The sequence below is a fragment of the Curcuma longa genome, chromosome 11, assembly GCF_044706935.1.
Source record: "Curcuma longa cultivar G26 ecotype Majalengka, Jawa Barat chromosome 11, ITB_CL_G26_1.1, whole genome shotgun sequence".
Lineage (NCBI taxonomy): Eukaryota > Viridiplantae > Streptophyta > Magnoliopsida > Zingiberales > Zingiberaceae > Curcuma > Curcuma longa.
This window is the reverse complement of record NC_133871.1, coordinates 18437392-18453557: the sequence shown is the minus strand read 5'-3', so window position 1 is coordinate 18453557 and position 16166 is coordinate 18437392. Positions and strand designations below refer to the sequence as shown.

General features: G+C 41.0%; 2 protein-coding genes across 4 annotated transcripts; one reads left to right on the top strand and one right to left on the bottom strand.

Moving 5' to 3' along the window:
- Positions 1 to 310: 310 nt before the first annotated feature.
- On the top strand, positions 311 to 3190 carry LOC141840327 (subtilisin-like protease SBT1.8). The gene is made up of 2 exons (XM_074728276.1): positions 311 to 2296; positions 2359 to 3190. Exons 1-2 carry the CDS (start codon positions 415 to 417, stop codon positions 3012 to 3014), a joined length of 2538 nt encoding a protein of 845 aa, XP_074584377.1. The 5' UTR covers positions 311 to 414; the 3' UTR covers positions 3015 to 3190.
- Positions 3191 to 3666: 476 nt separating this feature from the next.
- Positions 3667 to 16056, bottom strand: LOC141839388 (exportin-T-like). Of its 3 annotated transcripts, none has more exons than XM_074727125.1 (15): positions 14047 to 16056; positions 13857 to 13955; positions 13679 to 13768; positions 13454 to 13558; positions 12522 to 12581; positions 12288 to 12350; positions 12125 to 12220; positions 8679 to 8843; positions 6293 to 6466; positions 6015 to 6080; positions 5821 to 5919; positions 5093 to 5239; positions 4581 to 4764; positions 4454 to 4511; positions 3667 to 3921 (listed from the first exon to the last, which is right to left on the bottom strand). In XM_074727125.1, the coding sequence occupies exons 1-13, from the start codon at positions 15727 to 15729 to the stop codon at positions 4675 to 4677; spliced, it is 2937 nt and encodes a 978-aa protein (XP_074583226.1). In that variant the 5' UTR covers positions 15730 to 16056; the 3' UTR covers positions 3667 to 3921; positions 4454 to 4511; positions 4581 to 4674. The 3 variants fall into 3 exon arrangements, with proteins under 3 accessions (XP_074583226.1, XP_074583227.1, XP_074583228.1); XM_074727126.1 differs by having other exon boundaries at positions 4462 to 4511; XM_074727127.1 differs by having other exon boundaries at positions 13857 to 13952.
- Positions 16057 to 16166: the final 110 nt, after the last annotated feature.

The following is a 16166-nucleotide window of genomic DNA, read 5'->3' as shown; positions in this document are numbered from 1 at the left end:
TGGGTCTATTTCTAGGTTTATACAGTGTCACTTTTTTACAAAAATGAATTTGAAATTTAAATTAGTGGACTAGACACCTAAGAGTAGACAGCCACTGAATGTGTGATTATGATATCTTTTGTAATGTGATGAGTTGGAAAGTACTCAATGCGGGTGGCAAACACTTATGCCCGCACTATCCATCCATTCCCCCTCACACCTTTCTTTATTAAACTAAGGGAGAAGGCCAACGCGAGCCGGGTGGGCGTTGGAAACGTGTTTTAATAAAAGAAAAGATGGGAAGAACGAGTGGCGTGGTGCAGCATTTTAATGGCCATAATGAGCCTTTGGTGCCACAATGACCATACTTCTTTTTAAATCCACGTCGATTTTCCAAAATGGCAACATCCAAATAGGAATCATCTGTGCCCGTTTATGGGGGCGAATGATTTCAAATCTTGTCCGTGCTCGAGACTGCCCGACCGTGACTCCGCAGGAGATTTGTGCTGCTTGCCCGTTGCCCCTGTCCACTACCCGCTGCCCGTCGCCGACTTTCACACTCCCGTTTTCCTTGCCCAACCCATTCCCACCGCCTTAATTCCTTCCCTTGCTTCGTGTTCATGGCCATGGAGTTCTCTCTCTTCCTCTAGGACCTTTCCGGCGATTGCATCGACTGCTGCTGCCATGGCGAGCATAGCAGCGTTGGTGTTCGTGCTCTTGTCCTTCGCCAGTGGCTTTGTTTTCTGCAACCAGACTTACATCGTTTACATGGATCCGGCGCGCCGCCCGGCGGTCCACCCGACCCACGACGCCTGGTACGCGGCCCACCTTCAGTCCCTCGCCATCGACCCCGACCGCCACCTCCTCTACGCCTACTCCGACGTCCTCCACGGCTTCGCTGCCTCACTTCTACCCCACCACCTCCCTGTCCTCAGCTCCTCTCCGGCCATTCTCCATATCCAACCCGACCCTGTCCTTCGTCTCCACACCACCCGCTCTCCCCAGTTCCTAGGCCTCGCCTCCGACGCCGCCTCCGCCCTACCCCGTCCCATCGACGCCGTCGAGGCCGCCTCCCGAGACGTTTTCATCGCTGTGCTTGATACTGGTGTCTGGCCGGAGGCTCCAAGCTTCTCCGTCCCCGCGGGCCTCCCTGAGGTCCCATCCCGGTGGCGCGGCGCCTGTGAGGCTGGAGTCGATTTCTCCCCCTCGCTGTGTAATCGCAAGCTTGTTGGCGCCCGGAGCTTTGCTCGGGGCTTCCGCGCCGCTGCAGCGGCTGCCGGGGATGGCAATGTGAAGGGGAAGCCTAAGGAGTACCAGTCGCCGCGGGATCGGGACGGGCATGGAACACATACGGCGTCGACGGCTGCTGGATCCGCGGTGGCGAATGCCAGCCTCCTCGGGTACGCTGCTGGGACAGCCCGGGGCATGGCGACCGCCGCCCGAGTCGCTGCCTACAAGGTCTGTTGGGCTTCCAGCTGCTTCGGGTCTGACATCCTTGCCGGGATCGAAGCCGCCATCGTCGACGGCGCCGACGTGCTCTCTCTATCCCTCGGCGGTGGATCTGCCCCTTACTTCCACGACATCATCGCCATCGGCGCCTTTGCCGCTGCGGATCGTGGCATCTTCGTCGCCTGCTCGGCCGGAAACAGTGGCCCCGGCCCAGCAACCCTAGCGAACGGCGCCCCCTGGATCGCCACCGTTGGGGCCGGAACCCTCGACCGCGACTTTCCGGCTTACGCCCGTCTCGGGAACGGCGCGAAGTACACCGGCGTCTCGCTCTACAGCGGCAAAGGCATGGGGAAGAAGCTGATCCCAGCAGTCTACGGCGCCGGGAGCACCAACGCAAGTAAGCTGTGCCTTGCGGGGACACTAAACCCCGCACAGGTGCATGGGAAACTAGTGCTCTGCGATCGTGGGGTAAGCGCCCGCGTCGAGAAGGGGGCGGTGGTGAAGGCCGCCGGAGGGGCCGGGATGATTCTGGCGAACACCGCAGCTAACGGGGAGGAGCTGGTTGCCGACAGCCACCTGCTGCCGGCGGTGGCCGTGGGGAAGAAAGAAGGCGACCTGATAAGGTCGTACATCACCACCGACGCGAAGCCGAGGGGAGTGCTGGCTTTTGGGGGAACAGTGCTGGGGGTGCGGCCGTCGCCGGTGGTGGCAGCCTTCAGCTCGAGGGGGCCGAATCCGGTGTCGCCGGAGATACTAAAGCCGGACTTCATCGGGCCGGGAGTGAACATCTTAGCAGGATGGTCAGGAGAACCTGGACCAACGGGGTTGCCCAAGGATCGCCGGAGGACTCAGTTCAATATAATGTCTGGTAGGTGCTCTATAATTGTGGATGTCAATTGCTCTTCTTTTGACCTTCATCTCTGTGTGCAGGAACATCCATGTCATGCCCGCACATCAGTGGAATTGCTGCACTGCTGAAAGGTGCACACCCTGACTGGAGCCCCGCCGCCATCAAGTCTGCTCTGATGACGACTGCATATTACGTCGACAACACCAGATCTCCCCTTCGCGACGCCGCCGGAGGTTCATTTGCCACACCATTTGCTTATGGCGCTGGCCATGTCGATCCAGAGAAAGCCCTCTCCCCGGGCCTCATCTATGACATCGCGACGGATGACTACATTTCTTTCCTCTGCTCTTTGAACTACACCATTCCACACATCAAGGCCATCGCAAAGCGGAACGTCACTTGCTTGCCGAGGCTGTCGAATCCGGGTAACCTCAACTACCCTTCCTACTCAGTTGTGTTCGAGAAGAAATCGAGGGTGGTGAAGTACACGAGGGAGGTGACGAATGTCGGCCCTGCATCGACGTATGAAGTGAAGGTAAGTGGACCCGACGATGTGGTTGTGACGGTTAGGCCAACGCACCTTGTATTCGAAAGTGTTGATCAGAAGCTGAAGTACAGTGTGACGTTCGTATCGAAGGAAAGGGGGAAATCGAGCGGTGAGGCATTTGGTCGGATCACCTGGACTAGCAAGCAGCACAAAGTGCAAAGTCCTGTAGCCTATGCATGGAAGAAGTGAATATTGATTTAAATTCTGGTCTTTTCTAACTACATGATGCAATTCTACCTAATTCTGCTCAGGTCCAAAGAGTTGTTGGCAGAGAGAGCGAGTAGAATCCAAGCTTCTTATTGTTGGTTTCCATATGGTTTACTTGTTGTCCTGTCACTGCCCAAAATTTTAGTTCTTGCATTGCACGCGTTTTCTTATGTAGCCTCAAATTTCCATTTACGCTTTAACAAGAAGCATTTGAGTGTGGAGCCTTTGCTTCTACAGCGATTTCTCATCAATCGAATACGGTGAGTAGATTATCTTTACAAGCATTCTTACTGGGGTGTTTGCTCTATGCTGTTCAAAGTTTGCTAATGCATAGTATAACGTTGCTTGTGGCCATTCTCCAGCATTTCCAAGCGTCATAAGCTTTGCTACATCGCTCTACCTTCTTCCTCCTCCAATTTCTATAGAGTTAACCATAAATGACAAGAATTTTTAAATTTGCAAAAATAACTTCAAAAAACACAAATAAAACTTAAAGCAGAAATAGAAAGAAGAAAATTGCGGTCAAGCATCCAACATTTTCCCTCGTAAACTTATTGTTTCATAATTTATTATTTCTTTTTCATTTTCCGCCTCAAACTACAACATAAACATATAATAAGTTTGTTCGACATAATATCTATATTATATAATCAACACGAACCCCTACTTATTCTCTAGACATGCAAAAAAAAACCTTATATCACGTGATAAAATTAACAAATTAACGAGAACAATAAATTAAAATAATAAAATTATTCCTTTGGAGCGACAAAAAAATATAGACAATGTTTTATTGATCTTTTTCTCCCATTAACCACATTTCAGCAGCATATATAAGGGAGCTTCTTTGTGTTGTTCTGGCTGAAAACATCCCCGCAGTGTACAGCATCTGCACATGAATAGCAGCAACGAAGGTGGATTACATATTGCCATTCTAATAAAATGTCCAAAAGACGTATAGCATGAATATATCATAACAAATCTTTCATAAAATACAAAGTGAAAAGACTCAACTACTTCAGCTGGACTCACATTCAATTCAGACGAGCTCAACAAGCCCCCAAGCTACTAACCAAATTCAACACTCTATGCAGGTATGATTTCCATAAGGTCCAAGCTAAATCAATCTAATATTTGTCAATTGTAACAGTTTTAACAGGCTCATAGGGAAGCCTTGAGGTCATGGGAAAATCAACTATTCAAACATTGTATACGAATTCACACTGCAGATAACACATCCTACATTGTTCTAAAATAATCCACTTTTTGAAAAGGACTAGGATCTGTTCTGCTGGAATGAAGCATGTGGTTGTAAAACTGATGCAATTGTATATTAGATTCGATTCCATGCAAATTTAATAGAAGAAAAAAAATAACAATAAAACATGTCCATAAATAACTAAAATGATGACAAAGCATACCTTCTCACCTTCAAATGTATCTCAATTCTCAATGACTATGTACATGGACAAAACTTGGCTGCAAAAATTAGTACCATAAGCATTAGAAAAGGTACACATTAAAGAAGACATTACTAGAATAAAGTACCTGAATGCCTGCACAAGGCAAGCAAGTCCAAAATCATTAAACTATGGAACTAGTCTCCGATGTTGACTCCTTTTGGACATATCATGAAAATATTCTATCTAAAAACAAGACTTCCATTTTGCTGCTGTCTCAAATTCTCAATTAATAGATGGTAAAAAGATTTCAAAGCCTTCAAATCATTGGTCTGCAGGAAATAATTCATGAATTAAAAGAAAGTAATTGAAAATCTTGCCATATAACTACAATCTGCTCTTTTATGCAGAATGAAAATAGTTAGACGAAACATCAATACCAAAAGCTGACATCAATGGAAGAAGAATATGCCTATCAAATTCTAGAGACATTGATGGTTTCCCAATCTTTGGTATCTTAAGAAATTCAACTATATTAACAATTTTGCAGTATCCATACACCATGAGAACAGCAACAAGTTCATCGAGAATTTAACACACAAAGACCTTAATAGATGCACAGAAAATAAAATCAAATAAATATTAAAATAATTTTCGTACCTGCAATTTTTCATAATATTGTTCTGCTAGTTCATGTGGGCAATTAGCTCCTTGTAACCCGCTAGACACAAAATATGCAACAAAGTCGCTACCCAACTTCTCATACATTACTTTCTGGGCCAGCACGATTTCTCCAAAAAGGATCAACTGTTGCAAGGAAAGGTATGTTGGAAAATAGTTTAGAAGGCAGTTAATAGTAACAATTATATAAGCCCGAGTTTAAATATGTTCATTATAACATTAGACAGAACATTTAAAGGCTGAATATACATTTAATGGGAAAAGAAAAGGGTATCAAGATGCAGAATGGTGCAAATACAAAAGGTCACAACAGGCAAGAATATCCCATGCCAATATTAACACAAAATAGTTGACTAAGTCTGGCACCAATCAGCTCAGTAAAGATCCTTTCATAGTATGTTATTCAGAGTAGTTGGAAAAAGCAACATTCATAAGAGTTCTCTCTAATAAATTAGTAAACACCACAAAATCTAAACAATTATGAGAATAATGTTTATTAGGTTTGTTAATCAGAGAATTAAATGATCCACCTATAGCACCAGGTGGTAGAGATATGTTAAATGGAGACAATAACAAGTTACAAGTAATCAGTTATATCATAAAAACCATAGCATGTCAAGTTACAAGTTTAACAGACAGATTCTTTTTTTAAAAAAAAATCATCAATCAGGTGAATAACTAAAAAAAGAGATAGTTTAGAACCATACAGAATTTGCATCGCGGAAATCAAATGATTTGTCAAGGACACTGTGCAGACAACAATTGATTGCAAATTTCTCGATTATAAAGCTGCGAAATCCAGGAACCTAAAAAAAAAGCAAAAAATGTTTTACAAAATAACAAAGTTTATTTAGAAGAGAGAATGTAAGAGGCCATGCTCAAAACATAGCAAGTGAAATACCATATCATCACCATTATAACTGGTGCACCAATCTTTTATGAGTTTCACAAAAATTTGCACGCACATCTGCAGAATAATAATCACGAAATACATGAACAAGGTTTATTCTTGTGATAATTCCCCTTGAACAAGGAATTTACACCACTCCATAATGGATGATGGTTACAGTCTAACTCAATGAGATCTCATAGATCAAAGTTGATCACAGGCTAGCATTATTATAGTTACAACCAAAACATGCATATGAAACAACAGAGCCAAAAAAAATCTCCTCGTACCTTCCTAAGAAGTATATCTTTGTGACTACAAGCAGTTATTAAAAGTAACTGCATTATTGCATCCAAGAATCTCCAACAACTTGGAGCGATGAAAACCAAGGAAAGATTGTGGTTTGCCATCACATGAAGAAAGGTATACAATGTTCGCTGCAGGTCTTGAAGTTCTCGCACTTCCTTAAAGAGTCAAGTAGACAAAGAATCATGTAAATAAACAATCCACATGGTGATAATTATAAAGTTTAACCGTAGTTAAAATATGATCAAAATTTCAAAAATAGAGTCAATCAAAATAAAGTATCAGTGACAGGATTCCAGTTACTTAACCAATAAATTTTCATGACAAAGAAAAAAAAATTACAATATCTGTAAAAGAACACTACACATATACACACCTATCAGAAGCTTCTTCATCATACACTAGATTTTCAAATTGTCATTGTCAAGTGCATGCTAGCTAGTACAATTTCACCAACTTGCATTATCTCCTTTCAGAACTGCTGGCAATGGTTATTTTGCATGATCACTTTCATATTACTATCCTAGGAATATATTGTTATATTAATTGAATTAATTAGAATAAAACAGAGAATCAGAAAATGTTCTACCCTCATTTTTTTCAGAATTCATAGCCTGCATGGATATTGTCTGTAACTATTCCTGTCAAGACTGAATGATCGTGTTTTGTTTTCAAGTTCCCTAATACTATAAAATTATCATACTATACCATGGTCCATGAGTTAACATTTAAAGTATTGGTTCCTCAATGGGTAACTAGCCAAACACAAGATAAGCCTCCATGATGTATACCATTTACTGATGATATTTGGTGTGCATGAAAATTTAGAGGTAACTAATTCTGCATGAATTCCTGTATGGGAGTTAGCAAATATTCTAGTCAAGACTGAAAGATTGTATTTTGTTGTCAAATTTCCTAGCTATACAATCAACACCATGGTCCATTGGTTAACTCTGAAATATTGGTTCTCCACGAAGTAACTAGCCAAAGACAAGATTGACAAGCTTGCATGGTGTAATTCATTTGCCGATGATATTTTTTGTGCCCATGAGAATTTAGATTATGACAAATTCTGAACAAATTTCAGCACAAATCTTCTGAAAAAAATTTATTTAGGTAGAACTACAACCAAAGGATAAAAAATACGTAGAAGAGTGGGTAATTAACATATAAGAATAATAAACCATAACAAAAGGTTTCATCTTATATAAATAATATTATCAGACACAAAGGAACGAATGTGTATAGGGAATATTTCTATAACAAAGCTAGATAGTTCATTGTCAGCAGAGGATTGCTTAAACTTTATACATTTTGCATGAAATTGAGCCACCTAGATCGAATCAATTCCCTTGTAAAAACACAAGGTTGTGCTTCCGTGTAGAGAGAACAGGGAAGAGGAGGGAAAGAAGGTGGGAGAAGGGGAAAAGGAAAAGAAGCTGGGAAAAAAAGAAAATAAGGGTGATGTGATAAAATTACTCACTAGCACGGGGAGAGATGATTCATGGGTGTCAATATAGGTGACGTATGTACTGAGATGGTTCATAATAGGAGAAAGGATCAATCCTATGCACCAAGATCAGACAATAAGAGCCCGACAACTCTCTATTTCTCAGCTGACAATTAAACCAGTTACAATGACAAGCTGGGTTTGCACAGAAAACTTTGACATGTGGTAGTTCAGGCAATTACTCATTGGTCAGCAGTAGTGACATGGTACAAGGAATCAGCACAGTATGGGTAAGATGTGGAAGACCATACTAGAATGGATGTCACTGGGGGCACAAGTTTGTTGTGGATGTCAACGGAGAAGAGGAACAGGGAAAGGAGGGTGAAGTAGACAATTCATAATGACCACATTGATGAGTGATTGTCAATGGAAGGCAATGACAGTTGTCAGCCCAGCCTGAGCAAATCAACTTTGATGTGAGAGAGGGTTTTACTCTCACCACCTTTCCCCACCCAACATTCAATCTACAAAAAATGCCATGTTTATCTTTTCCAACTTTTCATTCATTGTGTTATCCCTCCAACGAAACATCACATAAAGGAAAAATATAAAACAACACAGTAAAACAGATTTCATCATTGTACGATCAAAAGAAAATGGCAGATCAAGGTTTCCTACAAGTAGATCAAGCACCAACAGCCTTCCATTGAAAGAGATTTCCTCACAATTTTGAGTAGGGCATTTGACATACATATTAGATTTAATGCAGCGTTCACCTTTTCATCAAAAAGCACATAACACATTACACCGATATTATATATATATATATATATATATATATATATATATATATATATATATATCAATTGCTACTAATCTCAACCAACACCAAACAGAATAGTCTATTAAAGCTTCAATACCTCTGTAATGCATCCAGGTACTGCTGAAAATGCATCCCTTGGAAGTATTTCAATTAATCTACTTGCAATAGCAGGAAATACATCTTCTAGTATGGGCTCTAAAGAAGTGGAGAATTTGCATATCAGTTGATTGACCAGTACAAGAAAATCAACCATGTCTTCTGGCTGCAAAGCACCAATTAAAGAGATCATATTTACTGAAATCAAACATTTAAACATACTAATATCTCTCTAATAAATTATATCAACACCACAACTACTACAAGCTCTGTCCCCAACTATCAAACTACTTATTAAAGTTGGGTATATGAACCTTATGCACTTTTTGATCTCCCCATAAGCCAAAATTCATTAGTAACAACAAGGTCAAGTTGTTGGTAAAACATGCAAAAGAATGGAACCAGTTTGTTATGAATAAAATATACCCTTAAGTTGTATTTAGTTAGTAAGATTAACACAGAAGCTCAGGTTCTTCAAAATACGACAATAACAACCAAGCCCTTATCTCATTAAGTGGGGTCGGTTAAGAAACTCAAGTTCTTGGAATTTATAAAAGTTCAAATGACAAAGGTGTCAGCATCGTGCCAGTAGGCGGACGAAACGAAATGTATACGGTATTGAAATGTATACGGTTTGATTTTGTGAACTATGCTTTTTCGCTAACATACAATTTAACGGAGCCAACTTAATGTTGAAGCCAGAATTTGGGCCTGAGAACCCCTTCATTCCCCCATTGCATGCAAACCCCAAGAAACAATTGATACTGAATATTCTCCCCTTCAGCCTAAGAACACAGAACATACCATAGTCCCTTCCTTTACAGGCAACGACCACCATGCAGAACCTTACCCTCGCGGCAAAGCATCTTCTTCTATGCCCACCACCAACCACCACATGTGTCATCACTTCCCACATGTGCACAGACAACCGCAATGTTTGAGCCCTCCTTATTTGCATGAACAATCAAACATCAAGTCAACAAGTATATTCCTCTTTTGAATGTGAATTTGTCGCCCAACACAAGCATGAAATGAAATTGACTTCTCATGAGTATAAACAATATCAATATCGACACTGGTAAAAGAAATAGGATCTCACGACTCTTAAGTTGGACATATGTTGTCAAGTACAAATGTTTTTATGATTTAGTGGTGTAACAGTATATCAATTCTTGGAATGTTTGGCTGGGCATCCATGAGGCACTAGTACATTAAGTAGCTAATTGTTTGGTAGAGGTAGGATCCTTACTCTTTTTCCTTGCAATGACTAATCTGAGGACAACATGGTGGTCATAAACTCGTACATGATTCTCCTAAACATGGTGTGAGGATAGACCAGCTACTTGGATTAGTTGGTGTTGAGTTGTATGTTCAAGCGGCAATGTTTGGACCCTTACGCATGTTTTGTGTTAGATGAAAGTAGTGTGGAGATGAGCAGAGATGAGTTTGGTGATTTTATGGACCCTCAGGCAGTGTAATATTATTATCTTGCAAAAATGTTATGATTTGATTGTTCACTTGTTGCATGAATGTCAGTTGAGTGAATTGGAGGTACATATGGGTTCAATCGATATCAATCTCATGTCTGTGTGTGTGTGTATAATATTATTGTGAGGCCTGTAGATATGTGTGCCTGTCACTGACCATTGTACGAATTTAGCAACAAAATAGAGAAAGGGAAATTTGAGTTGAGATCAAGGGAGAGGGTAGGAATCAGTCATAGGTCAGTGAAAATTGATTCCATGTCTGTGTACTTACGTCTAGGGCCGAGTTGAACTTGAGTGTGTTCAAGCTTGCTCGTTTATTCTACCAAGATTGTTAGCTTGTTTATTAAAAAACTTAGCAAGCTCAAGATGTTTGACAACCACAACAAGAAGCATTAGAATATTAATAATTTAGTTTAAATATATGAACCATATTATTCTCATTTTTTGAATTCTATAGAAGTATAAGATTTATAAGATAGTATCATTCTTTTATATATTTGAATATAAAATTAAAAACCTTAATCATAATTGAACTTTATCTAAGCTAATAGACAAATTCATTCATAAATTGTTTGTGAGATTTATTATGAATCAAGCTCACTGGAGTTCAATTTACTTTTAAATATGAAATGAATATAAACAAGCTCTTATCAAATTGAGTACCGAGTTTGTTCCCAGACATCTTGTTCATTACAACCCTACTTAAGTCTGAGGATAAATCTGGATGGATCAAACTAAGTGATTGGTTATGTTTGATTGAGGATTGTCTTAGATTTGGTATTGATGTATCAAATCTTATAATTCCTTCTGATGGCTTGTTCTGTTACCTCTGTACTCTTACCATCATTGATTTTCAATGATGCGCATACATGCAAAATCCTATTATCTATGCTCGTGCGATTATGTGATAGAATGAAGCAATTATGCATGTTATACCACGCAATCATATCAAGTTGTAATATCAAGTCATTATCTTAAGTTGTGGGATATCATGCAGTTTCTCATGTGGGGTATCATGCTTACCTAATTGCAAATATTTCTATTGTAGTACAATTGGCTATATGATTACCTGTTCTATTTACTTATGGCAAGTATAAGTTAGATATGGTGATGTCTACATATGTCAGTATGGCAGATGATTATGTTGTACTTATTAGGGACATAGGGCAGACATAATAATCTAATTATTCATGGCCTTTATGTATACGACTCTTGTGTGGCCTGAAACTACAAGCTGTCAATATTAATTGCCACTTCAACTGCATGTTGATCATGACAATGAGTACGAGACATTGGAGAAACATAACCTGGACTAAAATCAGAAGTCGTATCCATATTAACGCATGCACATGGTGCCACTCTCAGTAGTAACTTTAGCAGTGCAGAAGGTAAACTCACAGGTCCATGATTCACCCCTAGTTGATGTCTAGCATACAAGTCATCCTATGAAGGTTTACCTTATGATAGCTTGTACAGTGATTGTGAGATGCAATACACACATCATGTATTTTCATTATTCCATTTTGCCCACACCCTTGATGTTAAATTTATTTATACCTATTTTAATAATTCTTCTAATTCCTACTTGGTGCATTTAGCCTTATTGCTTGCTCTGCCTACTGTTTGAAGAATGATTATTAGTTAATTGCACTGGGCATTAGGATTATATCCAGACTGCATGACAAAAACTAATGAACATGCCATGGCAATTAAAAAATGATTAATTTGATTTGAATATTAGCAGTCAGCCTCAGATAGAGGCCAATGTAGGAATAAAATCCATATAGCCAACTTAAAATGGATAAAAGTAAGGTAAACATGGCTTGGTGATGATTATAACCACAATGATGATTCAGAGCAATTAAACACAATGATTAACCCAAGAAAAATCATCCACGGTGTGGAGTACTTGAGGAAAAAACGTCAATAAAATTTGTAGAAGCTGGAGAGGTAAAGGTACCTCACTCTCCACAAGAAGATGCTTTAGCAACATCGGTAGGAATGGAAGGATAGATGCTCCTAAAATTTCAACCATGCGATGAATGAATGATGTGATCTGCAACCACAACATATTATTAATTATTGAAGGACGAAAAGCGCATTGCAAAGATTCTCTGAATGACCTTATTTCTCAAAGCTCTAATATTTGGAAATGAGACAAGGATTTCCAGGACAACCCCCAATGTCTGCAAAAAAAAAAAAAAAGAGGAATCTAAGATGTATATTTATAAGGTCGTGATTGAAACCAATCATCTTCCTTCAATTACATAAAATCAATTTTTTCCATTACACAAATGTAGTTAAAACTTAAAAGAATATGTGCAAAAAGAGTATGTAAGCCTCGGATGTTTACTAGCCTTTTTAAACATTATTCCAATGGCTGGGCGGCTACTCGTAGCAAGTCGCTCATTAAAACCCTGTTTATAAGAAATATAAACAAACAGAGCTTCAGATTTGTTTATACAAATCTATAAAAAAAAATGCAAGCAAGATGACCAATTTCAAGTCAAAGAAATTCGATACAATTACTACTAAATATAAAATAAGCCTAATATAAGGCAGATTGTCAGGCATATAGATATCCAACCATAGTTGATTCAACTAGTCAACCTACAAAGTACTGTCCTTATCATCAGTATCATTTGCCACACTAAACTTAATTGCTTGACTGGTCTTTATTAACTTTTACATTTGATTAAGGGGCACACAATAGTTAAACACAAAATTTGAATATTATATTTGTTGATATTTGCTCTTTATTGAAAAATTAATGAAAACTGGTACCTTGCAAACATCTCGATCATCAAGCATGCTTATTTGTTCACTTATTTTGGTAATGCTAATGTTAAATTTCATATGTATGTTTTTGCAAAAAAACAAAGGATTATAACAGCCTGCAATGCCGTATCTGTTTTCTTTTTCACTTTTAAAACCAAAGCATCAAAGGAAAAAACTTCTAGGAATTTTAGCTCTTTCCCTTTAAGAGAACCTCCATCATTCCTGAAATTCATGAGGGCAGTGTACCAAAACTTTGATATGCCAAGTAACAACACCTGAACATATGATATGTAGATTATACACAAAATTTAATAGGATCTCTAACATCTGATAAGTGCTCCCCTTTCTTGAATCATGAAGAACAATCCACTTCCATAATTATAAACAAATCAGAAAGAACATTTGCATTCTTAGTATTAACAATGCTATAAAGCACAAATTTAGAAAAAATGGAGTTCTTACTGCTCTTAGAAAAATACATATCAACAATTCAGAATACAAAACACCACACCTTGCTTAATGCATTCAAAGCCATAATAATTTGCTGGATGGTTGAGACTTTTGCTGATGATTCTTCCAGGCCATGTGCTTTGGCATCTGAAAGAAGCCCCTTCAGCTGGATTAAAAAAGCATTAGTCAACTTATTGGTTATTGACCAGATGATGTGAAATAATTACAAAAATCAGCCATAAATGGACGAAAGAAAAGAAAGAAATTAGTCAGATTCAATTTTAACCTTTTGAGAAAGAGGGTCAAGAAGTGCTGCCAAATACTCAGATTGCTTTTCTGGGGAAACATCCTCCATCCCAATCAATAATCCAATTGCCTATAAATCCAAAAAAGAAATAGGCAAAAAAATGAGAATGTTTTGTCAACAAAATGTGATAATAGAGACGACATTTCAACACTGAGACCTCAAATGTTTGGCTACCATCTTCAGGACCTGAACACTTAAGATCTTTGGAACTACAATCTGAACTAGTGAATTGAGCGACAATATCCTGCAATCCCTGCTTTAGAATAGAATAAACATGTGAAACAATATACAAGTAAGAAATATGCATATACATGAGAAACAAGACCATGACAGAAGGGGGGACATACTTGCAAAATCACATCCAGATAAGGCACAAACTTAGCTTTCAGTAACTTGACAGCCCTCGTGAATAGATAACTAGCTCGTCTGCTCACATTAACATTTGGATGGTGTATACCTCTTTCATCCAAGAAGACAGCTAGTACATGAGGTATATATTGAGCATTATCTTGAACAAACTTAATAAACCTTGAGACTGTCTCAAGGTAAATCAGTGCAACAAGACGATGATTATGGCAAGGAAATCGTGCTGAAAGGAGCAACTGCACCAACTCACCCAACGAACCATTGCCAGTTCTAGCAGCTTCTTCTTTTATTGTCTCACCTAACCTGTAGAATAAAGTAAGCATCGCTTCTACATCCTCCACACTACTTTTGGAAGAAGACAAGGCTGTAATTACTAAATTTTGAATAAAAAGCTGGGTCACACTCGGTGCAACTCGGCAAATGGTAGAAAAGAGTGTTAATAGTTCCCTCCGATGTTCTCCCATCTGATCCTCTTCCTCTTTACCAATCTTATCTGGTAAATCAAGATTGTTCCTGTACATAGGATCGTAGAGTATTTGCACTCTAATAGCTTCAAGTATCTGACTAAGGTACATTGCTTGTTTTTCGGAATGGGACTTCATAGCGATCACATAGTCCGACAGAAAATCAACAACATTACTTAACTCCATTTCCTCACTTTCTTGCATCACATACAAAATAGAAGGCAAGGCCTCGTCGAGAAGATTGAGAGGTGAATAACCATCCATATCCGCAGAGCCCAACCTCTTGTAGCATTCTAGAGCCTCAGCAGCATAACCAGTGACCAAAGCTGGAACCTTCTGGACCAAATCAGGATTGGCAAAAATCCTACTTAGTGGTAGACTGCTGAGAAGAACCATTTTCTGGCGATGATCCATTCTCTTGAGAACGATTGCAAGGACACAGCTGCCAGCAGCAGCACTGAGTTGATCAGTTGAGCTAGGAGCAAGAATGAGGTCGAAGAGGAGAGGGACGAAGGCATCATTGGCGACCAGACCAATGTCGATCCAAGTGATGTAACGCCGCATGGTGTCGAGTACTAAAGAGACAAGGGAAGGGTCCAAGGAATTGTAGAGCGACGCTGCATCGTACCAGTGGCGTGCAATCTGGGGTACGCATTGCTGGCGCATGGTGTCCTTAACCTGGGAGGCAGTGGAGACCTCCTCGGGGGAGCGGGGATAGTCGAGGCTGAGAAGGTCATCATCGAGAGCGGCAAGGAAGCGGGCAAACATGTCAATGGAAGCGGGGTCGGCAGCGGGGAGAGAGGGGAGTACGCAGAGGAAAGGGTCTGGCCAGGATGAGGCAGGGTACTCATGGCGGATAAGGGCGGCAACGGCCTGGGCGAGCTTATTCTTCAGGAAAGGAGGGGAGGCGGCGGGGAGGGGGCGATCGGAGGCAAGGGAGAGCATGGCGGAGCGGAGGAGGGGGAGGTCGGCGGGGGGAATAGAGGAGTAGCGCAGAAGGATGACATCGTGGAGGGCCTGGAGACACCAGAACTGGACGGGAACGAGCGGGGAACGCCGAAGGCGGTCGAGGCAGAGGCGGATGAGTGCTGAAGGGTCGGCCTTCACGCGGTCACAGAAGGCGATCGCCTGAGCGCGGAGCGCGGAGTCGGCGACGCTCGGCTCGTACGCGAGGAGGATCGCCTTCTCGAGGTCGTCCATCGGCGCCTTCTTCGCTAGCGCGCCGCCAGCAAACCCTAGCGATGGATCGGCTCGATGGGCGGCTTTTTTTGCCAGGAGAGAGGCAAAGGGGGGATCGATCTGCGTGCGGAGTCGAGTTGCGAAGTTTCACGGCGCTGTGATTTTGCGGCGAGATTGATCAGCAGCGGCAACGGCTGCAGTGGGCACAGAGACGACGATGGTGGCAGCCAATGAGAGATGAGAGAGAAGGGTTTTAGGAAGCGTACGAGACGAGAGTATATATTAGAAGCGAGAGCGAAGGAGGGCTGCAAAAAACATAGAGACAGGGAGAGAGGCGAAAAGAGCGGAGCGGCGCGTGAGCTGGGAAATTCGACGGGGTTGGTTTCTGGGGATTCGACATTATAAGGTGAGCTGGAAGACTGGGGGTGATGGGGAACGAGAACGTGCGGGCCTGCGGC